At 49.9% G+C, this 24907-nt stretch overlaps 6 protein-coding genes across 6 annotated transcripts; 2 read left to right on the top strand and 4 right to left on the bottom strand.

Annotated features, from left to right (window-relative positions):
- Window positions 1–250: 250 nt before the first annotated feature.
- LTR84_009379 (uncharacterized protein) lies at window positions 251–6328 on the top strand (the record flags this gene model as incomplete). The annotated part of the gene is made up of 1 exon (XM_064852919.1): window positions 251–6328. The coding sequence occupies one exon, from the start codon at window positions 251–253 to the stop codon at window positions 6326–6328; it is 6078 nt and encodes a 2025-aa protein (XP_064700905.1).
- Window positions 6329–11652: 5324 nt separating this feature from the next.
- Window positions 11653–12712, bottom strand: LTR84_009378 (uncharacterized protein; the record flags this gene model as incomplete). The annotated part of the gene is made up of 2 exons (XM_064852918.1): window positions 11653–12157; window positions 12216–12712. 2 exons carry the CDS (start codon window positions 12710–12712, stop codon window positions 11653–11655), a joined length of 1002 nt encoding a protein of 333 aa, XP_064700904.1.
- Window positions 12713–14616: 1904 nt separating this feature from the next.
- On the bottom strand, window positions 14617–15602 carry LTR84_009377 (uncharacterized protein; the record flags this gene model as incomplete). Its single annotated transcript, XM_064852917.1, has 3 exons — window positions 14617–15304; window positions 15355–15452; window positions 15507–15602. 3 exons carry the CDS (start codon window positions 15600–15602, stop codon window positions 14617–14619), a joined length of 882 nt encoding a protein of 293 aa, XP_064700903.1.
- Window positions 15603–18467: 2865 nt separating this feature from the next.
- On the bottom strand, window positions 18468–19568 carry LTR84_009376 (uncharacterized protein; the record flags this gene model as incomplete). Its single annotated transcript, XM_064852916.1, has 1 exon — window positions 18468–19568. One exon carries the CDS (start codon window positions 19566–19568, stop codon window positions 18468–18470), a length of 1101 nt encoding a protein of 366 aa, XP_064700902.1.
- A 750-nt stretch (window positions 19569–20318) lies between these two features.
- On the top strand, window positions 20319–22788 carry LTR84_009375 (uncharacterized protein; the record flags this gene model as incomplete). The annotated part of the gene is made up of 2 exons (XM_064852915.1): window positions 20319–20337; window positions 20399–22788. 2 exons carry the CDS (start codon window positions 20319–20321, stop codon window positions 22786–22788), a joined length of 2409 nt encoding a protein of 802 aa, XP_064700901.1.
- Window positions 22789–23110: 322 nt separating this feature from the next.
- LTR84_009374 (uncharacterized protein) lies at window positions 23111–24271 on the bottom strand (the record flags this gene model as incomplete). Its single annotated transcript, XM_064852914.1, has 1 exon — window positions 23111–24271. The coding sequence occupies one exon, from the start codon at window positions 24269–24271 to the stop codon at window positions 23111–23113; it is 1161 nt and encodes a 386-aa protein (XP_064700900.1).
- Window positions 24272–24907: the final 636 nt, after the last annotated feature.

Raw genomic sequence — 24907 nt, 5'->3', positions numbered from 1 at the left:
GTCTTTAGAATCCGAATTTCCCCGCATACTTTTATTTATTCTACAACAACGCGACTGCCAGTCTACCTGAGATATTGTATTCCACACTTGCCACGAGTCTCGGTCTCAACTACCACCACTTCAGTCTAGAAGTAGACTTCCTCATGAAGTCAGACATACTATTCTAGGATGGCTATATTGTGTCTAGGCTCTTGGAACCCCACAACCCTAATGACCACCACCGTCCCCTTCTCGAAATTCGTCCCGAGCCATGACCTCAATCCAATCCCTCGGCCTCCATGAGCCATCTGCTTTGCCTTACTTGGTGGGGGAGTCCATTCTCCCTGCTGATCCCTCCCCGTCTCTCTACAAATGGTCACTTCTCCACACCCATAGTGGCCATAATACCGAGTCTGTCGAGGAAGAGATCGTAATTACCGAGTCTTGTGTTGTGTGGTCAAGGAATGGCATCGTCAAACGGGCACTCAACCTCAATGTCGAGGGTGAGTCCATCCTACATGCCTTCGTCACAGACTTGACGTCAGGCGATGGTGCCAGCCACACAACTGAGGGTACAACACGACCCAAGGTCATGGAGCGTGGCTTGGTCGTCGTGCTCAAGACACACGCCCATATATTTCTCCTCTCAGGAGACACTCATGTTGTGCCCTTACCCTTTGAGGTTGAAAGTGCTTTCCCCTTCCCTCTAGGCTTCGTGCTGCAACGGAAACTGGGAGATGACGAGCTAACAGGGCGAACACCTGTTCCTGCTTTGCACCACGACCTGAGTATCATCAATGAAACCCTCAACTCCATTGGCGGTAACAGTTCCAGGCCATCCTTATTGTCACCCGAAAAACAACACATCCTCTCAAACCCACAAAAATCCAACGCCCATGGCATGCCACGGACCTATTCCTATACTAACCTCATGTCGGAATTGGGCTTGGTCGTTTGGAGCCCAACTCGTCAAGGAGAACAATTGGCCAACTGTAGAGCGCTCCCTCGGACAGAAAAGATTATCTTCCTTTCCTCTTGCTCAGAATTAGGTCTGACTTCGTCCATGAGCACTCCGTTAGCCATAGCTCTAACCTTGAATGAAACCAACTCTTCTCTGACTCTATGGCATGTTAGTCCGGACACTCCAGATCGTCTCCATGCAGCCCAACGCCACAACCGTAACTCTACAAGATCTCGTCCTTCTCTGAGGAAAAGCTCAAACGTATACGCTCGGGATCCGGGCGCTGCACCTGCTGCAATTACTCGAGGGCCTGGACATCTCAGAGAGAGCATCAATGCCTCAGCTCAACCTCAATCTCACGGAGAAAGCCTCTTTGCCTCTGTCGACGAGGAGAAGCTATTTCCACCAAACGATCTTGTTTCACAACTGGGACCCGAGTTCGGTGACATTGGTGTGCAAACACGCTCGGCTCGCAGAGTCAGCTCTATGTTGGCACGAACAGACCTGGGTTCCGCAAATGATCGAAACAATTTTAACGATCTTGCGATGGGCCACCCAGGCCGCCAAAGTCTCAATAGGGTTGGAAGAAGAGGCGAATCAATTGGTAGTTTTAACGATCGACAAAGCCTTGGTTTCCGTCGAAGAAGCTCGTTCACTGCCAATGCATCTATAATGAGTGCTGGCACTTCATTCTTAGATTTATCTGCTCGTGGTTTGTTGGATGAGTTCGACCCCCTACGCCGGTCGATTCGGCTCGAAGACGATGTTTCTGATGGCTCAGAAAGCAATCTTCCCAGAGATATCGGTTTCTTCAAAGTTAAGAACTTTCCAAGATCCGCAGACAATGACACGCTCAATATTAACGCTGATATCGAAGTGTCGACGTTACGTCCACATGCATGCGTCCACCAAGGCAACCCTCACTCAACAGATCTTGTTGTCTGCATTATGGACAAGGGAACTCGGCAATTGACCTTGGTCAAGATTTTGGTCAAGTTTCATGACCACAAGCGCGGTAAGAGCCGGTTTCAAGCGCAAGCTTTTGAGGTCAAAGCTACCGAGCTTCAGCGAATAAGTGGTATCAGCGATGCTTGCAAGGTCCACGATGGGGATGTTCAGCGCCTGATTGTCCTTACCCATTCTCGAACTCAGCTCACGGCTCTACATCTTGAGGCACCATGGTCGCCGTCATACCGCTTAGAACTCATGCAAAGTTTCGGCCTATTTGATCCTCTTGCAACCAAGCAGATGGTGACCAGTCCAAAGAGAAGTCAAGAAGCTGGCATAAGGAGGACGATCTCAGCCAAAAATATCCACATACAAGCTCTGAGAAGATCAGGAGCACAGGGACGCTTCTATGTAGTTGACCAGGATCAACAAGAACATACCATACAACTTCGTCTACGCCCAACCGACCCCTTAGTCGCGTCCATTCTGCAAATGTGTGACATTGTGAGTGGTACTGAGCAGCAAGAAAGCCTACTTGTTTCTTTCTGGGAAGTTTCTCGTTGGCTGAAGACTAGAGAATTTCCAATTATCTCAGAATGGACGACGCTTGTTGTTGTACTTTTCTCCTTGGCCGTTCCATTCATCAGCACTACACCCCAGACACCCAGCCATCGACGAAAGAAGAGTGCGTTTTTACGGTCAAGTAGTGGAACTGCTGTTGACCTTACGAGTTATGATACCATGCAGAATGACGAACATGAAACCAAATTTACTTATCGAGTGCAGGATCCTGCGTGGAGCTGGCTGTCACAAAAGCAAGAGAATCCCATCGACTCCACTCCAAAGGTCAAAAGTGGCAGGTTTGCGCCACCTATCACGTCAGACCTCAGCCCCAGGAAGTCGAAGTCTAATACTTTCATCCAAAAATGCATTGCCCTGGCGAGAGAATATGTACAGACACCTGTAGGCGAGGCCGCGAATGGCCCAGAAGGTTATCTGCCGACGTCCATGAACAAGAATCGGGAGGAAAGATCTAATGCCGTCCCCAGCATACTACTTGGTTTGCATCTTTTGTATGAAGAACGTAAGCTCAATATGTCGTCGACCTCGATAACAGGCTCACCCGGATCTGATCTCGTATTCATCATGGCACAGATTGGTCACTGGCTTGGATGGGAGGACTGGACATGCCAAGCAGGCTCATATTATGAGTTCGAAGCGCCGCAGTCAAAAGATTGTTTGTTCGATTTAGCTTTGATTGACAGTCTCCAGATGCCTGCACAGCCATTCGCGCCGCCCTCAATTTATGCACATCTGGAGAATTGGATCCGCGGTGTTCCAGAATCTCCATTTCTTACATTGGCCAGGGTCGCTGGTGGTGGCAAGCAGGTCATCAATACGGAGGACATTCTATGGCAACGGATCGCTGCCTTGACACCTCGCACGTTAGCCTTGCTGTCATATGAGCAGAGCAGTCGGAATCACATCGGCACTCGGCACACTATTCATACGCTTTCAAAAGCTGGGATCGATGAGACCATGATTAAGACTTTCCCAGATGGAATAGCAGCCGCTCTGTATCAAGCGATACTGTCAAAGCGTGGCTCATTTGTGCTTGATCCTATTGACGAAAAAAAAGTACTTGATAGGCAGTCTCTCACACTCAGTCCTACCACTGACGTTCAACGGTCTTCGCTCCATAAAATAATTCTCACTCAAAACCATGGGGCAGTCAGGGATTACCACACAATCTGCTTATCATCATTGGAAACTGAAACACTTCAACGATGGGATGCATCTTCAGAGGCTGATCGCCATGCCATCACGAAACTACTATTCAATGAAGATCGCAGATTTCCGGAAGCTTCGAAGCTTGTCAACCAAACGAGACCTCCTGTTGTGGAATGTACCCCTGAACCAGAATGGACCGAAGTTGAGCTTCTCGACGCCCAGAAAGAATTAGCACAGTATGTCACTCGACGCACACTATCCGTGGCTACAGGGCGAGGAATGATGCATTTCAATGCCCGAGTTCCTCTACTTACAGAGAGGGTGCCAATCCCAGCCTTCAGTCTGCAGTGCATCATGAAATCTCGGCGCTCGAACGAAAGTACTCAGGCAATGACTTTCAGCGCCGACAAAGCAGCCTTTACTGAGGAAAAAGTCTGTTGGGCATTTTTCCATAATGGAGCTTCAATGGGTCTAATGATCGCAAATGATGCCCAGGGGATTGACACTTCTTGGATCCTCTACAACAAACCCCCAGAGTTAACGAACCGACATGCCGGCTTCCTTCTTGCTCTTGGGTTGAACGGACATCTCAAATCACTCGCGAAATGGGTTGCGTTTAAGTACCTCACACCCAAACATACCATGACTTCTGTCGGTCTTATTCTAGGACTGTCGGCCTCTTTTCTCGGCACGATGGACACTCTCATAACTCGGCTCCTGTCGGTTCATGTCACTCGTCTGCTTCCCCCAGGCGCAGCTGAGTTGAATTTATCACCTCTCACTCAAACGACTGGAATCATTGGCATCGGATTGCTCTACTATAGTTCTCAACATCGCCGAATGTCAGAGGTGATGCTCTCAGAGATTGAGAACAACGATCCAGAGGAGGGTGCTGCAGCTGAAAGCGTGCTTCGCGATGAAGGCTACAGGCTAGCTGCTGGCTTTTCCCTAGGATTAATCAACCTCGGCCATGGAAAACATCTACATGGTCTCAACGACATGAATGTCGTCGAACGTCTTCTTGCGATCGCAGTGGGGACCAAGAACGTGAATATGGTTCATGTTCTTGATCGGGCCACTGCAGGTGCAGTGATGGCGATTGCTTTTGTATTTCTCAAGACCAATGACGAGGCGATCGCTCGAAAAGTTGATGTTCCAGATACCCTCCACCAATTCGACTACGTGAGACCCGATGTATTTCTCCTACGCACGCTAGCTCGTCATCTTATCATGTGGGACTCGGTGAAACCAACAGTTGACTTCATACGCGCATCCCTTCCTCAGCCATACCATCATCGAGTTGACCTGAAATCTACCAAGGTTCTTAGCACGGAGGACATGCCATTCTTCAATATCATTGCGGGCATATGTCTTGCTATTGGATTACGCTTCGCTGGATCTCAAAGACACGATGTTCGTGATCTACTCATGAGTTACCTTGACCACTTTATTAGACTGAGTCGACTTCCAGCACGAAATTATGATGCTCGCGTTACCTTGAATAGTACTCGCAATTGTCTAGATACAATTGCACTCGCCACATCAGCGGTAATGGCCGGATCTGGCGATTTACGAGTCATGCGGCGTCTACGATCCCTACATGGCCGAACTGACAAAGACACTCCATTTGGTAGCCATCTTGCTGCCCATATGGCGCTAGGAGCACTTTTTCTCGCTGGTGGAACAAGAACCTTTGGCACCTCGAACCTTGCAATCGCCAGTCTCTGCATCGCCTTCTATCCCGTATTTCCCAACGATGTTCTCGATAATCGTGGTCATTTGCAAGCTTTACGTCACTTGTGGGTATTGGCAGTGGAGGGGAGATGTCTTGTCGCAAAAGACCAGGCTGATGGATCCGTTATTGGTGGAATGACAGGGACGATCCATTTGAAGAATGGTGATGTCCAAACTATGCGAATTCCAGGACTGGTTCCGGAGTTGGATACTATTGCTTCCATTGAAGTCAAAGGCCACGGATTCTGGGATGGTATGCTCGACCTAAACTCGCCAGACACTGCAGCTAAACACAAAGCTCAAATCAAAAAGGACAATGCAGTGAACATCTTCATTTCACGACGCGTTGCATATGACAGACCTCCACAAGATCTTTTCGCTGCGGAGTTCCAGGCTCGCAGCGAGGCCAGTGGCATACCTAGCGTGGACCCAAATGTTGCTCACGGATACGGTGCTGCGGCCACCACCGGTGCAGGGTTTAAAGTTACAAATCCATTCGAGTGGCTTTTTGATCTCGGGACTCTTAAAAATTTCGACCACGCAGAGCGAGCACTTGTTCTGCAACCCGCCACCAAGGGTGGAACAGATCCACTCACTGGCACAGTCGTAGATACAAGACTGGAGTTCGAGAAAGGAATTCTCCCACCCGATACCATGTTTGACAACGACGCGCCTTGGAAGAGCCTGGAAATGCAGAAGAATAAACTCTGGCAGTTGAGGCTTCTATTTGCATGGTTCGACCACTGGGAAAAGGACGATGAAGAGATCGAGCGCGAAATCCAGGAGGGTCGCAACGTTTCGGAGAGATCAAATCATGGGAAGAGCACAGCGAAGCACATTTCTGCCGACGACAAGTGGTTTGCGAATTCAGGAGGAACCTGGTTGAGGAGGGAAGTCATCGAGCGCTTGAGGTACCGGGTCTGGGAAATGACAAATGGCGGAGACGAAAGTGACGAGTCTCACGACGTGCAATGACAGACAAGGTATGATGCATAGCTATCGATAGGTGGACTAGACGTAAATAGCGAATAGAGTCTATGAAGAAGACCAGAATTCCGTGTCATCAAGTACTTTTTCATTAACTTCAGTTACCCGTCTAGCACTATATGATCACAAAACTCCAGCCTTCAGGACTTTGTTGTGCTCAAGACATACGAGTAAGTGTGTGCTGAACGTCTCACCAAGGTAGTCACCACTCGACTTCCAACAAAACCATCAAGCCGGTCATGTAAGTGGGGATATATACATTGAGGATGGCAGGTATACCCTCGCGGCCAACTGATACTCGGTGGAAGGCACGTGAAGCTCCACACAAACTGTGACGTGCCAATGGCGTTGTGTAGATGGTGCCGTACAGATAGGCAGTATCTCATCTCAACACCGCTTTCCATAGGTGATCAGAACTTGTAATGGATCACCTGTCTTGGTAAGGTCACAACTCTCAAGACTTCGGTGGCTCCACACATTTACCAGCGGTTTTTTCGATCATATGCTGCCACTGCCACTGCCTCTGCCACTGCTTTTGCTAGACTTTGACTTTTGTTCCCCAGCGAGATGAGGGAGCATGTCGAGGCGTTTCGCTTAACGGTTTGCTTACCGAGGTCTAGGGCGGGGACTTACCACAAGCATACGTTGTTTGTGATGATTCTATTTGTCCCAGTGGGGGCTTTGTCCTTTTGAGAACCTGCTCAGAACAGCTGTAGCATCGAACAGCGAAACGCTACTGTAGCGTGTGAGCTTTGTCAGACGGGGACCACTCCCTCCTTACGAGTACTCTGTGGTCACTCCGGCATTTAGTGCGAGAACGGTGGACATAGTGCGGATCCTGGCTTAGTCCTTGAGGAAGAGTGAAATCCATGACTAGTCGACTTCCATGAGCCTCGCAAGATCAGCACAATGCTTAGTTTTCGCTGGGCAGGTCCCAGGCTGTCGTGCACCAGAGACGTCTCGTCATAAGCCTGACTTGGAACTGAATTGCGGTAGAAGCACATTGACAAGGCTTTCACAGCGGGAATGTGGTCCTCGGCAATAGCTTGCAACCAACTGTATGTGGAGCCGTGTCGAGGGGTCCCCGAGATCACCACTGACTAACAATGCTTTTGTTGTACACATTTGGTAAATTCGTGATGGACGGGTTTCAGGAACGAGACTGACACATGATTTGAAATGGAGCGGCCGTTCTCCTCAGCCAAGGAACGAACTTATGCAAGCTCTGTCATACAATTCGGACCTTGTTAAGACACGGCTCTCGGTTTCAAGTGGCGGAGGTCCTGGCTGAGAGGCCTGAAAGCTCAGGTACAGGCAGGGCTGAGGCTTAGTCTGTGATTAGGCCCTCATCAATAGAGTGGAGTAGTCAACGATTGGGAAGTCAATTCGGTGAACAGTTGAGCAAAGCTTCATCTCTGGGCGGAGACTAGAACCATGACTGAGCACGAATCCTGGGGGTGGCATTGGGACTAAGCCAACGGCGGAAATACCAATAATACTAAAAAACGGTCCAGTTTTTCTTGCGCATTGCGAAAATTAGTGATCCTCGGCTTGCGGCAGAAGCTGTGGTCCTGAAAGGCATCCAATAATAGCCAGTCTTTTGTCTGGTCCAGTAACGAATGGACATTACGCTAGCTACCACAAGAGGAGCATTGATGCGAGGGCCTCAATCAGCTCCTGATTATCGATCTTAACTGGACCGAATTGCAACCACTGTGCTCGTACTCGCTTGTGCCACTGTGTGTTCATGGTTGCGGAATGGTTCCACCCGGCTGTTTTCCGACACGCATCTTAACTGGTCGCTTGTGGCTATCAGCAACGGGAGGAAGATGAAAGATACGCACCTTGGTCAGTATGTGGAGGGATTAGCATTTTGGGCTGGAAAAACCTAGTAGGAAACAAGCTTTGCTGAACGAGATGCAAATCCCCGTGGGAGTGGATCAGGTAATGAGCGAATCCAGATCGTACGTATCGACTACCAGGTCCGGTTTAGCCTTGCTCTGGTCGGGATCACAAGTTCGATGTGCCTCGCATCACACTCACTCAAGCGGTTGTGTTTAAAAACACAGTGAAGGATCGGCTTTATTCAGGGTTGGCCGTAGCGATACTTCGGAGCATTAGATGATTAGTGATACGATTGATAGTTGCTAAGGCCCGAAATGAATAGCCTTTGAGGATTGTCTAGGGACCGATCGGCCGGCGGGGTGAGGTCGAGAATGTGTCTGAGAGATACTGGGCCGCCGGTGACTCAGGGAGATGAGGTTGGAGGCCCTATCGGGCAGTGGAGTATTCCCGTGTTGAGAATAAAGCACCTGCTTGCGTAGCAGTAGCACCTCGTACATTTCAGGTGTGTCCTTAGTGGTGCAAAGAAAGTGCCCACTTCCCAGAAAGGGCATACAAACAGTTTCCTGGTTTAGGTAGGCAAGCTCAGAGTCTTGAAGGCTTCTTGATGACACGATCATCCTTAGGCCAGGAACGAATGCGACTTTCCCTGCACAGGACTAGCTGATTGAGCGGCAGCGACGTGATGACAAAGGACCCCTGGAGAGGCCACCAAGCCGCTTGAAGCTCACCAGAGGTTCTGACTCAGCTTCCTCATGACCAATGAGACTCCTCAAAAGCAACTTAGGACGCGATAAGCGGGCGGTTGGCACCTCGAAAGAGCGGATTATCCTGTATCAGCGGGAGTCTGTATTGATTAGAGATTGATGCCGACAACACCAAGCTCCCATTGTGGCAATGCTCCTTTGTACGTTCTGAGCAAGGTGTCAACGATTAACCATAGTGTCGCTTGGACGACATATTGAGAAGAGCAGGAGGTGAACAAACAAAATGGAGACTAGAGAATGAGGATTGGTGTTTAGTCGACTGGTAGTCATCTTCGTCAGCGACCAAGCCGTCTATCCTCATGGCTTCGCAAACGCCATTCTTGGATGGAACATACGACCAAGGGAAGAGATACCTCGTACGTCGAGCAACAATTCCAGTCATGTGACCTAAGTGAATCGATTCTCTGGCCGGTCATTACATCCCTACTGTGTAATACAATACGGTAACGGGTTTTGGTCAGATCAAAAATTGGGCGGATATTATGCAGACGAGTTGTGCAACCCGCGGCCCAGGGTATCGTTTATGCGAGGCCAACGGCCAAGCCCTTGGTGGCTTGAATGTAAAGCCATTCGACGCACAAGTTTCATCTTGCACAACCTCCAAACCCTTCATCCAAGCCGACACCAAGAACACAATGCGATCATGGGCACCGCGCCACGATTAGGGCATGTCGTCTTGAATGCCATTGACGCGCTTCTTCAAGCCTCTTGGCCCTCGCAAGGCAACACTGTTCGCTTCTGCTCGCTCTTCCGTTTCCCAAGAATTTTAGATAGGTTCCATCGTGCTCTTGATTTCTTGTGGACAAGCTCTTGTCTGTCTATGTCGATTACGACGCTCTCGAGGCTTTGCGAGAGGGGGAAGGGGGGAAACGCACCATTGGCATCACCTCTTCCAATCCAGTTACATGCGCCGCTGGACCTGGTATCATTTTTACGAGTACCGAATCACGAATACGCGTACCTAAGTTGGTGGACCTGGGGCTGTGCTCCTGTTGCCAGGTTGTAACTTGAAACAAACAACTGCGAGTAATAGTCAGACTCGTGGCACCAGTCCCTGCCTCGGTAGTCGCAGGATTCGCAATGTATTCTACATCAGGATCGTTGGAAATGCTGATGCCTGGACTGTGAAATTGGCCCTATCGAAATATCGTATTTGCCAACCGGTTTAGTGTTGGGCCTGAAACGCCAGTGTCTTCTAGAAGCAATGGAACTCGGACGCTTGACTAGGCCTTTTTGAGACTTTGGAATACGCTCCGTCTGCCTACGAGTACTTAGCTACGCTCCTATCCACAAGTTTCGTATCTGGAAGTGCTTGCGATCAACCACCGAGCCTTAAAGAAAGCCTGTTTCTATAATTGGTATCACGAACGACTACCTTTCGCAATGTCCAACAACTTATTGATTTGGATTGACGTGACCCTCGCCAACCTTCGCATCTGATGATGATTACAGCACCCAGCCATTGTTGCCATCGTCACTATTCCGTGGCTTACAAGGTACCAGGTAAGCGCACCGCACAAGGACGAAATTCGTCCACGTGAACCACAATGACAGTCCCAACCTTCCAGCGGGCGCGAAATACACTGCAGTCCGGATGCGGAACAATAGAGTGCCGAATATTTTAGGTCACCTTTGCCCGGGGATAAAAATCTCTCACGACCTCCGCTTCGGCGTTTACCTCGTGCGCCGTGGTCATTGATCGACAGCCTAAAGGGCTAAGGCCGCCGCCGATGCTCAACCTTGATGGGTTAGAAATCCTCCGGGGCGTTTCGCAGAAGGGGACCCTTTGACGATGTAAGCGACCAGCAATTACTATTGCAAGACCCTGAACGGAGGGCAACAAAGGCTTGTCCACAGCCTGGGCTATCTGAGAGGCACCAATCTACAGTACCTGTGACCGGATGACCCATAGTCACAAGACTCGCGAGAATGATGAGACATCCAAACTGGATCGCCGTTCTAACAGATAAATAAATGGTTCGCCGTCATGAGTCTCCTCTTTTTTCATCATTAGCCTTACCAGGTATCCAGAGAGATACTCTTGTGGAACCCCGGAGGTGGACGACTTTTCTGTCCAGAAATCGCGTCAAGTTGGTTTCCGGGCCCGGGATCAGCTACGGCCGACGGAAGTCCAGCGGGGGCGCGGCTCTAACTAAATTTTGGGTGCCCCACCACATGGCACTTGCAATGGACAAGGAAATATTCTGGAGTAGATGAATAAACATAACGATTTTTGGCTCGTAGACTGGAGATTAGTTCCTTTCTTACATGAGGCATTTTTTGTTTAATTTTCGTTCACGTTGTACTTCCTGCGCGTAACTCATCTTTCATGGCAATGCGGCACGTGTGAGGTTTTTTCAAACTTCATGCATTCAAGGTACGGATCTGATATGTAACCAGAGACCGGAGATTGACCGGACTTGCCATGACCACTCTCTCGAATCTCGCGAAGTGCCCCTTTTCCTTCTCATGTTATCGCAACTTCGAGAGATCATGTGTAGGGCGCGTTCAAATCTCGTCTCACCCTATGACGTTTCCCACGTGAGGTTCAAAGGTTACCAGTCCTGGCGAGTAAGCAGAAGTTGTACTTGTAGAATTCATGGCTTAGGCCGCGTACATGATGCAGCGGACGGCGCAATTGATGCACACCCTAGGCAGCTGACCATTCGTATTGGTCGACGCATCTCGTTTGCATTTCCCCCTTTATGACTTCCATGCCTTGTATACGGTTTTGGCACCCCAGATCTGACCACGCTTGAGGAGAACCTGATTTCGCCACTCGGGTACATTGATGGCATTGATATAGCGACTTGGCTCGACGCAGAACCCTGCACGGGGACCCCTGGCTTGAATGTCCCCGTGAGCAGCTGCGTTAATGTGCTCGCCTGTGTAGAATTGGAAGGCGGGTTCGGTACTGAAGAAGTCGATATGAAGTTTTGTTGCGGGGTGAGAGAATCCGACGAGTTTTCGGAGGGGTCCCTTTCGAGTGTCCAGTGGGATGTTGGCGGTGTCAGAGTCTACGATGAACGCATGATCGAATTGAGGCTCTTTGGCACCTAGCACGATGGCTTTGTCTGCCTCCACGCCTGGGAAGTCCTCAATTTTTCCGGTGGGGATGAGCATCGCGTCGGCCACATGCAGGTACTTCGGTGTTGACAATGTCACCTCTGTTCCCTCAATGGTAGGGCCTCCACTAATATTGAAATAACTGAGAGGCGGGTTAGATGCATCAATCCCATAGTCAAGTGCTCATCCACGAGGCTTACCTATGATTTGTGACGTTGACCACAGTCTCATCAACCTCAGTGCCTGTTAACTCGACCTCATACTCCGTCTCGAGCACAAGCTTAGGAGTCCCACTTTCTTGAGCCTCTTCCCATGATGTGTACCAAACCTTGAGCTGAACGGTGCCAGGATAACCCTCTTCCCCGTCAGGTGACAGGTAGGTGAACAGGACACCCTCCTTACCATCACGGTTCACGAGTTCAGGCCCCTTGAATATCTTTTTGCCCCAGCCTTGTAGGCCACCATGCAAATGATTGGGACCGTTGTTTGCGGCCAGCTCGTAAGACTTTCCATTGAGGCTTTCGATTTTGGCGTCACCTATCCGGTTCGCGACTCGCCCTATGGTCTCGCCAAAGAATGGTGCTTCGGCATATGGTTCCACGGTAGGATATCCCAGCACAATATTGTGGCCGGCAACATTGAGCTCCTGGATTATGGCACCCGTGGGCAGGAATTTGACTCCGGACTCTGAAGACATGATTCGTGTTTGTTGCACTCGCCGTTTGTGAAATTACAGCCAAAAGAGATCAAAATTCTCTTCGTTTGCACTATTGGTCTGATGATTTGATCGTGATCACCTTCGAGAAGCACAGCGTGAAGTCATGATAAACTATGGAAGTGACCACCGGCACTCCGATTCAAATTTTGCCTAGCCAATGCTGGTTCGGGGGACATTTACCCGGATCAACATTGGCAAAAAGATGGATCATAGGCTGAATTACTGTAGAGAACTCCAAATCCTAAAGCAATGTGTGCGGAGAGAATCTCAAAGAACACGGCAGCATGGGGATCAGGTCTGGAAACAAAGCTGTTTCTGGCTTGCAAATGATATCCCGTAGCCAAGGGGGTCATATCTGCAAGGCTGTCGCTGTTCCGAACAATGGTCTGGGTGGTTTGTGATTGAAGTGCGGGGTATTTGAAAAGTAATTCATCAATCAATCTCCTCGATAACTCAATAGCACATAATGCTGGTTTGTATCCAGTGTGCATCATAGTGCTGCAAGTACGCAGGCTAAGGTGCCTAATCCGCAGTGTTTGATTTCTCTGTAGTACTGATGGCGGTAGTCGGGTATGGTGAGGGCTGTTGTACAACCCCTCCACGAGGCTGAAGTATTCAACTCCGATTCCTCGGCTAAAGCCCACAAACACACACAGACACCTCAACATTCAATGGATGGTGGCCGCCACATGCAATACAACACCAAGCTGAGCGCTCGAAAAACTGGCACATTCACAGAACGGTAACAAATCCTTTTCCGGTTCCTGCCCTCGCTCGCTGTGTAGTTGCACAACACAATTAAACATCATGACTTCATTGAGCCCGTCGCTTGCTGAAGTGTTGATGATAAAAAATCTCGATCCCGGGCCCTATCCACCCTCTTCAAATGTCATGTTGCGGATCCATACCGAGCTACCGAAGCCTGTGCAAATAGCTCCAATAACTTTCTAGCTGTAGGCCTGCTAACGGTAGCGCCGTCTGGTTGTCATGCCAGAGTCAGTGTCACAATGAGGTGGTTTTCTTCTCTCAATGTTCCTGGAAGCAGGTACCCAATCACAAAGATGCCGAGTTACTTCCAATTCAAGTTCCAGTCGAAGGAGCCGCGTGGACACTATCCAAGTAGCTTTGTCTGGAAAATCCACTTTTCGTGATGTCAAGTCTGATAGCTTTTGAGTTATTCCAAACCTTGGGGGAATATACACACTGTGCAGTACAATGCGGAACTATCTCGACTGAGCAGATATCTTCAAGGTCTCGGGAGGTTGGAGGGCCTTAAAATTGAGCAAACTCAAAGCCGTGCAATCTATCACCAGAATGGCGGTATGACATGGGTGGCAAAAGATAGCACTCTTGGAGCGATCCCAGGTGAAGTAGACGCCAGGAACCAATAATGCGAATCAAATTGAACAATCCAACGGATTTTGAAACGACAACCTAAAGGCTATGACAAGCAAAGGCCTTTCTGATCATCTTCATATTATCGACGCCACATTGAGGATTTACCCCCGTGGTCTTGAGGGGTCAAATTGTAATATACTAATAGTAACAAGTTTCAACCAGCGACGGTGTGCAGTCTTTCGGTCCGCAAAGAGTCCTGCTCAGATCCAATCGCCGTCGCCCAACAGCTACACGAGGCTGTACAAAACGATCACCACAACCGTCAGTGTGCTGTAAATCATCGTCCACTAGAATGGACCATGACGCAGCGGTGATCTGAAATAAAAATTCCCAGACCGGAAAGAAAGAAAATAGCCTCCCGTGTCAGCCACGTCCGGCTTTGATATCCGTTTCCCGCAATGAGAAAGCGCCGTAAATGCAGTAATACCCGCTTTTAGAATGCATTCCAAATAGTCATGTCATAAGGTCATAAGCAAAGTACATGATTAGATCATGGCAGCCGGATTGAAATACCGCTGGAAATCTTCTTGACCTGCCCAATCCTTCATCGTTAGACAAGGATTGATTGCAGTGGGGACCATCTGATCTTGGAACATATTCACGGAAAATGAAGACAGGTCTAGAGTCGAGTCCATCATGGGAGAGTCGAATTGGTTCGCAAAGTCCATGCTGTCGTCAAACTCGGAGATAGGAGTTTGCCAGTTGAGATTCGAGTGGTTGAGAGCGGCATGTGGGTATGTCTGTGACTTCATTGAAGGTACCGTCCGCGCATTCTGAGGGTATGGACTCTGATTGGGAGGTGTTGGAGGGAATTGGTTAAGCGAGAAGGGGTTGGAGAAATTAGGTCGCTGAGCAACAGGCTCATAGATTGGGGACGGCGCACTGCTTTCCGAGTGTGAATCGTGTGACGGGGCTCGTTGCATGAAGCCAGCACCGTCTGCGATGAGTTTCTGTTGTAACAGACTGAGGTCTTCTTCAAAGGAATCGTTGGTTGCATGGCCTTCTTGTTTCAACGCTCCCAATCTTTCCAGGATGTCGTGCGTCAAGGGCTGTCCGTGGGTGTTTTCTTTTAGAGGATTGCCAGTCCAGCCTTGGCCATTCTGGACGCGCTTGTAGAGTTCTTGTAGGCCGGATACAAGTTGAGCTTGTTGGCTTTCTAGCATCTCAACATATCTGTAGCGCACATTAGAAGTGCTCAAGGAGAGTACGAGAGAATTACTCACCCTTTGGGATAGACCTTGTCATGGGACTTCTTCCGTTCTCCAAACACACAGATAGCGTTGTCTGCTTTGCACCGACTACAAGGGCTTGCCCCGTCGCACTATATATGGTCAGCATTCGAGCTCGAGAGTTGACTCACTAAGAAGTCACTTACCTTGGATTTCTTTAGGCGACATCGATCACAGGCCTTGCATACTCGTTTTCTGATGCCGCCGTCGAGCGGTGATGAGGGTTCTAGAGGGGGAGTCATGATAGTTGCTCCCATGTCTTTGAGTAGATTTTTTTTGGGCCGCTTGGTAAGAGGTCCGCGAATGGCGAGGCACCGAGCGTGACAGTATACCAAGAGTGATGAGAGGTGTAAGGTCTGAAGTGGTAAGTGTATAGTAATTAAAGGATGCGGGACGAATATTCGAACAGTCACGACGAACTGAGGTGGGCTGGTCAGCTTATCATCAAACGAGAATACGAGAGAAGAGGATGTTTATTTGCTGGTGGGAAAGCATCGAGACATGAGGCCTTATATCGTTAGCAGGGCTGGGTTAGTAAGATAGCAGCGGTGGTAATAGTGGAGCCAGGATGAGCATGAGGCATTGTTGGTAAGGTTCACTTGCCAACCTGGACCTGACCGAGCAGCGAACGCGCACGGGAGAATTTTGAGGCAGCGTAGTTAGTGCAGTGCACGTACTCGGACACAAATGAGGGATGCATGACCAGGGTGGTGATGAGAAGGAAAGATGGAAAGGTTTAGCGCCAGAGGGAGTTGCAGGTGTGGATGCCGCGAGAAGCTAAAAAGCGAGCAGGGGTGTAAGGATAGAGTCAGGAGCAACGTGATGACATGATTACTAGTACTCGTACTGTTGATGACATGGCCAGAGGGCAAATTTGGACCCTGCAGAATGCGCGGGCACATGTCCCAAGACTCCATGGATGAAATCCGTGCGTACGAGTAGCACCATTTCAAACGGGAATACGGACACGGATACCTTGAGAGTTTTGACTGACCGTACCACTGCAGTGACCAGTTCACTAAAAGGATCCGAGTGCGCAAATCAGCTGCTCATCGCGGTATTCGGGCACAATTCCAGTGCTTTTCCTCGGTTTATCGGCAGCACTGTTAGGCGCGAAGTTGCGAGCTGAGACACACCCGGGCACCTTGCAACCTTCTAATTAGGCAAGAGCCTCTGGGGTCCTCACTGTATGGAGTCCCTCCCTAACTCACTCGTACGAATCCTTAATCCTCGAGCGGGAACGATTGACCGAGCTCGCTTGTGATTTTGGACGGTGCCTGGTTGCAACTTCTAAATGCATTCATTCATCATTATTCATACTCCCTAGTGCCACTCTCTGCCTTGGCCGCCAATATCGAGTGTCTCGATACAAGGCACATCATCTTATCCCGACACAACCAGTATCTCTAACGGGAAATTCATACATCCATTCATGTTGGTCGTACTGCGGTGCATAATTCCAACGACCGTTCTTCGGCAGCGGGGTAACACTCGTCCTGTTGGCACCAAGGGCACACTACTTCGTAATTCGTACTAGTTGGCATGGGCGCTGCTTATGCATCGTTATGCAGTCTCGGTGATTAACTGGCCCAGTTGCAAATTCTTTGAACTTTCCTAAAATGGACACCGAAAAGCCCTGTCATTTGATACCCATCACCCGTAATCGTTTCGAAGGATTTGGTATTTTTCCTGGTACCTCGTATTTGTGTTGGATAATCGTTCTGACTGCCACCATGGCAATCGCCGAAGCATGGCTGATGGTCACGGTGACTAACCAAATTGTAATATGCTTTCCATCATCATTCATATTGCAGCCATTTCCTTTCAGGGAAAAGGCCTTCCCTTTTGGCGCTGAATACTTGGCTCAACAACTTGTTTACTAGCCGACCTTCGTGGTGCACTTTGTTCTGCTGCATCATCTTTCTAGGGCCATCATTCTACCATTGTCCCTCTCCTCTCCTTCCAAGCAAGCCACTTTGCTCATCTTGGGGGATTGTTTTGGCCCTCTGATTGGTTTCATGTTGCATTGTACCTCGGACTTGGTACAAACTTAACACAGAGATTGCGACCTACGTCATGGGACGCCTGTTATGTGTGACTATACAAGATTTTGAGTTATGTCAACTCTATCGACAACACAGTACCCCGTACGGCCCAGAGATATACTGACCCTCATCTGAGCAACGAACCGTTTTGAGAAGTTGTGTCTCAGCCTTTTGATTCGCCTGGTTGCAACTCTCCGATACGGCCTCGGCCACAAAAGCCTTAGTCACTTCTCCAGTCCAAGTCCAAAATCAATTCTCCAATGAACCAAACTTTTGACAGTTGAACAGGTCTCAAGTACCCACGCTTTCGGACATGCGATCGCGTCATTCAGGTACAATGATCCATTTTTGCAAGTATCAATTCGGGCCGATGGTCCAATCCTTGCTCGCGCGAGCGATAAGCTTGCGCTTGATGGACCTTGCTCTACTTAAGCTACCTTGCAAGTCTTTGCTTTGTCACAAGCATTGCGGCGGTTGTTGAGGCTTGCAACACTCTCGTGCAGCAAAACATTCACCTTTTCTAACCACAACGTCACCACTGCGTTTATCGTGCATCGTGCAGAGCAACGGCACAGTAGGCCAAACTGCAGAGCAAACAATAGAGATCAGAAGACTCAATCTGTCGGAGCTCAACCTCATCAGCGCAAGTGTTGAAACACATGTCTGGTGCAATCGCCGATCATTCAGCAACGATCCCACCCGCAGAACGGCGTGCAGAACCCCAGATCTCTCTGAAAGGGATCGGGTCAATGGCTGGAGTCAGCGTAAATCCAAGTAGAACTTGTTAGTCCCAAAAGCAGTTCTGTGTGGTGTTTTACGATCTGCCTTTACAACCGAGATCGTGGTCATGTCCGGTTGAAGGACCATACATGAATTTGAGTTGTGTAGTACGTGCAATCAAAGGCAGATGTGGTTAATCCTTGGCCCTAGACACGTCTGCATACTCGATGTTGGGGTAGGTAATCAAGGTGGTCAGGTCAGAGACCGGCGGATTCGACATAACGTAGCCGTTCCTGTAGTTGTCGCGTTTTGGAGCCATCATCAGGACAGGCTCCAATCCGTTCATGCACCCACATACCAGATCTCGACTCCCAGCACTTCGAATTTGCGGCCCTCGTCACTCAAAGGTTCATTGCCAAAAGTCGGGCAAGTTTCACTAATGCCGTTGTCGAGATCATCATCAAGCCATAGCCCATAATGCCCATCTCCACCTCCAACAGACAGATAGTCTGATTGGCAATAAATCAGAAAGTCGTTGATTCCGCTGTATGGAAAGGCCTTGAACCTGATGCGATCTGGGGTTGAGGTACCCGACCTTTCGGCGGTAGATTGTAGATGGCTGAACGTTTCATTGACTTTCATATTGGAGGGAGAAGTGGGTGAGGACACAGATGAAGACGACCTTCGTTCACCCCGGACCGTCGTCACTCTCTGAAGATGGGTGGTATCCGCGCTCGGAGGCGGTGGAAGACCGGCCAACTCCAGAAGATCTCCCGAGGCGGTGTTTGTGACATTTTTCAGCTGGGACGACAGATCCCTCAGTGTGGGCAGAATACTGGCCCTCCAGAGGAAGCATTCCCCAGTACCAAAGTAATGGAGACCCGGTTTAGGTGCATCTGAGAGATACGCCCCAAACACCGACCCGTGGCCTGCTGAGGTCGTGCCGTCGCGAACCACCAGAACATAGCCTGATCTTTGTGAATGTATTGACACTTGTGCACAATGCTCATACAGTGTGGCCAAAGAGGAGCCATGAACCTCGAGTGAGTAGGCTAGCTTCCAGTGTTCTAAGAGTTGAAGCCTCGGAGGAATCAATAGACGGATTTCTTCCGCGAGAGACCTCGTCAAGAGCAAAGAATCGGCTGCCCTCGGAGATAGGCTGTGTCTCAGGTCAAGAGGGGTGAGTGGTGGAGGTTGGAATGGCGACTGGGTTCTCCTTGGGGGGGTGTAGAGACCAGAGGAGGCAGGGAGTGAAGGTGCGTTTAACAATTTGCCGACAGGGTGCTCTGGAGGTTCTGTCATGCGTCTATAAAGACTGGAAACGACATGTTTCACAGGATAGGCCAAGTAAGCCGCGGAACTAGGATTATGAAGGTTATCCGCAAGCGTTTGTGGTTTTGGATTCTGACTGGGACTGGGAGGAGGGATCCGTGGATCTGCCATGTGTGTGATGCAATTGCGAGTCGGAGATCGATCTCTGATTTCTAGAATGCCACACAGCAAAGGGGACGAAGCGCAGATGGCTGCGTTGAGAGGATGTTTTATTGCGATAATACGAACGCAGCCGAGGGTTCAAGTTTTGGAAGATGAACAGGTTCAGCCTTCTGCTGACGCGCGCAAGGCTGCCAAGAGACTGTTTTCGTTTGCGCTAACACGGACAAGCTTTTTTAACTTGAAGTGGTTCCTGGCGATCGGAGGATGACAACCTCACGCTGGTGGCTCAAGCTTATCTCGGGGGAAGGATTGGCGACTTTAACTGAGAGGCTGAGCCTGCGAGTGAAGCCTGTCTCTACCTGGGTACTCTATCTCCAATCTCCTGCGAGACATGCTGCCACTCCATCAGATACGGGGAAGGAGATCTCTGTCAATATTAGTGCTGCACTAGTGTCAGTAGTGGAGGCACTAGTCCAACAAGGCCACTTTCAGGTTATGGTGGGCTTGTTGCGTCATACCTCAGGCTTTGGCCTGAAGGACTCTCTTCACCCATATTTGCCTGCGCCTGCCTAGAAATCAACACTCATTAGACAAACCATAAGAGCCTTTCCTAACTTTAGCTTCGTGGCAAGAATTCCTGTCTCATGATAATTGATACAGCAATTCTCGCGTCCGCCCAAACGTCAAGAGATTTACTTGGCCTGCGTCTTTGCCTTGTTTATTGAAGCCCGCAATCGTGGTGATTGCCCCTCATTCACCATGTTTATGATCAAGAACGGTAAGCGCCTCCCACCTATTCTCTCGTTATCCCGGTCTTGGTCTAACTTATCCTGTCGCAGTCAGCAAGTACTTGTTTGGAGACGCTTCCAAAGAGGTCATTACCGAAATTCCTCAAGGACAGCTCTACATAGTCCGCCCTCGATCACCGAAGGGTTATTCCGAACTTATCTACAAAGACGCTGTTGCGTCCATCAGACGAACCGGTCAAGAATTCCAGTATCAATTGGTCATTCAACGTGCCTACGAAGAGGGAGAAGAAGAACTTGCTGAGGACGACGACGACCAAGGCATCGACAACTTGGATAAGGACGAAAAGACCTTCCTCCTCGACCAGAGCCTCCATTTCAGGTGTGAACAACGAGCCAGTGGTGAACACGTCCTCGCTTGGCGTGATCTTAGTGGTGATCACGGCGACTTGTACGAGTTCGTCTGTGACGCTTCAGCCCAAGGTGATAGAGTGCAAACGTTCGTTCTTGCTGCGATCGATTCTCAATTCGAACGCAAATATCGGAGGTCTGCTCAGAAAGCAACTGAGGCTGAGCTGCTCGAGTTCAATTTTGACGACGACGATATAATTCCTTTGGCAAGCTCTGTACCAGACCTGAGTGACCCTGTCCCCACCAGCAAAGAATCTGCCGACCGCATGGCTAGAGATGTTAAATCGCCCAAGAAGGCTGACACCTCAAAACCCAAGACGATTACTGCTGGTCCAACAGAAGCACCTGCCGCAAAAAGCGCCCCAAGTTCCGGAGATGTTCTGACAACTCAGAATGGTGAACTTCATCTGTTCGACTTTACTACAGGTACCTTTATTCTGCAGGACTCATCCGTGACTGCTGTTGTCAGTGACCTAGGCAAGTGGTCTTACTGGCTACAAATCACTAGTTCTGATGGCCGAGAATGGCTGGGTCAAGAGGTGGTCGCGGATATCAACCCGGTCTTCAACTTCGAGTACCTTTCTGCCATCTTCAACCATTACACTGATGATGGATCAGCTTATTCCTGGCTCCTGCGTTTTCGAGACCAGCCAACTCTCGAAGCGTTCCAAGAGGGAATCATGCAAGCTCTTTGGGAGCAATTGAATGAGACCAAATGGGCGAAGGCGAAAGATCAAGATCGCGAATACGTTATCGAAGCTTTCAATGACTTGACTATGGATGATGCCCCAGAAGCTGAAGAAGATTTCCTTGAAGAGGATGAAGAGGATGATGAGAGTGATAGCCAAGCAGTTCAGCGCAGCGAACATTATGACTCGGATGAGTCTGAAGACGATGTTGATCCGGAACAGAAGGACGGTAATGTCAATTCCCAGCTTGCTGTAGGAACCAAGCATGACCGATCCTTCGTCATCCGTGGCTCCAAGATTGGTGTCTTTAAACACCTGCCCAACCGACACCTTGAGTTCACAACAAACATCTCCAAAGTTCAGACACCGAAAGGACGTACATTCAAACCTGGCAAAATTATGCTGCACGCTGAAGATCAAAACATGGTGATGCAGGATGATAGCAACCCGAACTCCTTGTTTCGCATGGATCTTGAGTATGGCAAAATTGTGGATGAGTGGAAGATCCACGATGATATCCCAGTCACCAATTTTGCCCCTGAAACGAAGTTTGCTCAACAAACTGCAGCACAACCTTTCATTGGTCACAGCAAGAACGCTCTGTTCCGCATTGATCCTCGTGTTGCTGGCAACAAGTTGGTCGAATCTCAACTAAAGCAGTACATGTCCAAGAACGACTTTTCCGCCGCAGCCACGACTGAGAAGGGCCATATTGCGGTGGCATCAAACAAGGGTGATGTTCGCTTGTTTGATCGACTTGGAGTCAACGCGAAAACTCACATTCCTGCTCTTGGTGAATCGATCATTGGTCTTGACGTTAGCGCAGACGGTCGATGGCTGCTTGCGACTTGTCGCACATATCTTCTCCTCATTGATACTCTCCAGAAGGATGGAAAGAACGAAGGGAAACTTGGATTCGAACGCTCATTCGCAAAGGATAGCAAACCTCAGCCACGTCGACTTGGCTTGACCCCAAGTCATGTTGCTCAATTCCAACATGAAACTGGTGCTCCTCTTGCATTTACAACAGCAAAATTCAATACTGGAGAGAATATGCAAGAGACTAGCATCATCACCTCCACCGGCCCGTTTCTTGTCACTTGGTCCCTTAAGAAGGTACTGGCAGGAAACAAGGATCCTTATCAGATTAAGCGTTATAGTGCGCAAGTGATGGCTGATAATTTTGAATTCGGATCTGATAAGAATGTCATCCTTGCATTGCCGAATGAAGTCGACATGGTTAGTCGAAAAAGTTTCAAGAAGCCCACAAGAGATAGCATTGCTGGACCAGCCGCCCGACTCAGCACAGGAGCTTTTGCCACACCAAGACATGGTACAAGACAAAGCCACTTGAGAGAAGAGATCGTCAACAGTCCATATTGAGAACAGGCCACCACAGGCCACCACATCCTCAAGTTTTTGAGCCACTGGTTTGATCCGAGCGCGGGCAGATTCAGATGCTATGATTGTCAATGTCCTTCAGAGGGGCATCATGCGGCTGCTTGCTCTTGCAATCATTTTCCTTCTTCTCAAGTTTCTTCTCTTGCAAATTTCCTTTCGTTTCTGTGTTTGATACCCCAGCAGGATTAGGCAGATGGTTTCCAAGGTGCAAATCTGAACCTTGGTCGAGACACAACAGGTAGAATAGCATCAACAATGATTGCCGATACCAATGTTCCTGTTAGGTCAATTATGAATTCCTTTATCAGCTAGAGTCATCGTCGTCGTCATCTTCGTCACTATCATTCTCTTGATCATCGTCTGAATGGCTCGACGTCCGCTTAACACCAGTCATGATGTTGGCACATTTGTCCCGTAGCTCATCGACGCCACGAACGCCCTTCCAGCGAGTAATAACTTCAAAGACAGCCTCGTGTTCTTTGATAGCCTCGTCATGTTCTCCTTTCGCCACAAGATCCTGCAATCTCGCCGGCGCATCCAATGCCCACTTGACCGTCTCCTTCTGTCTTTTCAAATCCCGAGTTTTCTGTACACTGCGTCCTGCTTGGTCTTCCGCTCCGACTCGCGCACCCGCTTCCGCTGCCACCACAGCAGGCGCCAATTCCTTGACGACCGCCACCAGGGCCTCCAGCTTTTCACCCAACCTCTCGACCCCTTCCAGGCCCAGACTCTGCGGCTGGCGATTTCCACCCTTCCCCACTGCTGCGGCACCGAGGCGGTCGTGCTGTTGACCCAAGAACCCTCCCGGAGCCGCAGCATACCCTCGCTCCGCGCCACGATGCATGCCCTTCTGCATCTCGGCAATCGTGCCGACGGCCTTGATGAGTTTACTGTAGTTGTCGTAGACCAGCGCCTTGCGTTCGCCGTCGAGCGTGCGGATCTCGCTGACCAGCACGCTCTCCGTGCGCAGGATGTCGCGCAGCCCGGCCGACCGCAGCAGTTCCGCGACGTGCGCCTCGGCGTCGAAGGCCGGGTCGTCCAGCCGTGCCGCGAGCTGTGCGCTCACTGAAGACGAGGCTGCCCGGTCCTCGGCCGTCGCATTCCCGCTGGCGGAGTACTCGGACGCGTTCGAGGCGATGCTCGCCGTCCGGCTCACGCTGTGCATGCTCCCGGCCCCGTTTCCTCCTCCTCCGCCACCGGCTGGTGCGCCCTTGGCTTTGAGGTTATAGTAGTCGCGCAGTGCAGCGCGGTTGCGCCGCTGTTGTGTGTGTGGTTGTTGGCCGCTGCCATTCTGCTGGAGCGATGGGGATGAGGTAGTCCCCCGCACGGGGATCTCGATTGACGGTCGCACCGACGACGTCGGCGTGCCGCCGATGCTGGGTGAGTGTGGGATCTGCGGTGAGGTGATGCGGGGGATCGGGTTCGCCGCGGGGGATTCGCTGCGCGGTGAGGTGATGGTCGCCATCGCTTGGTTTGTTTCTGTGTTGGGGTGGATGCAGGGGCTGATCTGGAGGTTTGGAAGGATGGGGTGAGGATTTAAGAAAAGGAGCGGTCGAGGACGTATGGTCTACATTCCCTGTGTTCCGTATTTTGCATCTGCAGTCTTGTTGGGGGTGCGATCACCTTCACAGGGGGAGGTTGTCTTGTCTGTTGGAGAGGGGCAGAAGTTCCAAAGTGTTCAAGTTGGAGGACATTCGATGTCAGATCAGGTGTGGTGGAGCCTTGCATGAGACAAGGCTGAACTGTGTTCTCATCACCCATAGATGATTGGTACTAGGGGGCAGTATTCCCCCAGTATGTTACCCCCATCCACCTGGGCATTCTTTCTGGTTGGCGTATGTGTACCTAGGTATGGTTTATCGTCTGGTGGATGATTAGAAAGAGACAAGTTTTAGTGGGCGAAACGTGTAAAGATGCTATCATTATCTATTTGACGAGACCTACACAGTCATCCTCCCCGTATATATTTACTTGTCCATTGAACAACACTCTATGAGTTAGGCTACTGCTTGTATTCTCACCCCTAGTCCTTGGACGATTCCATCGAAGGTCGATGTCCCATCTCCAGAACGGTTCGGAACAGGTAATGTTAACAATGTAC

Source organism: Exophiala bonariae (genome assembly GCF_035927105.1).
Source record: "Exophiala bonariae strain CCFEE 5792 chromosome Unknown scaffold_38, whole genome shotgun sequence".
Taxonomy (NCBI): Eukaryota; Fungi; Ascomycota; class Eurotiomycetes; order Chaetothyriales; family Herpotrichiellaceae; genus Exophiala; species Exophiala bonariae.
Note: the sequence above shows the minus strand (reverse complement) of the source record. Positions and strands in the feature narration are given on the sequence as shown.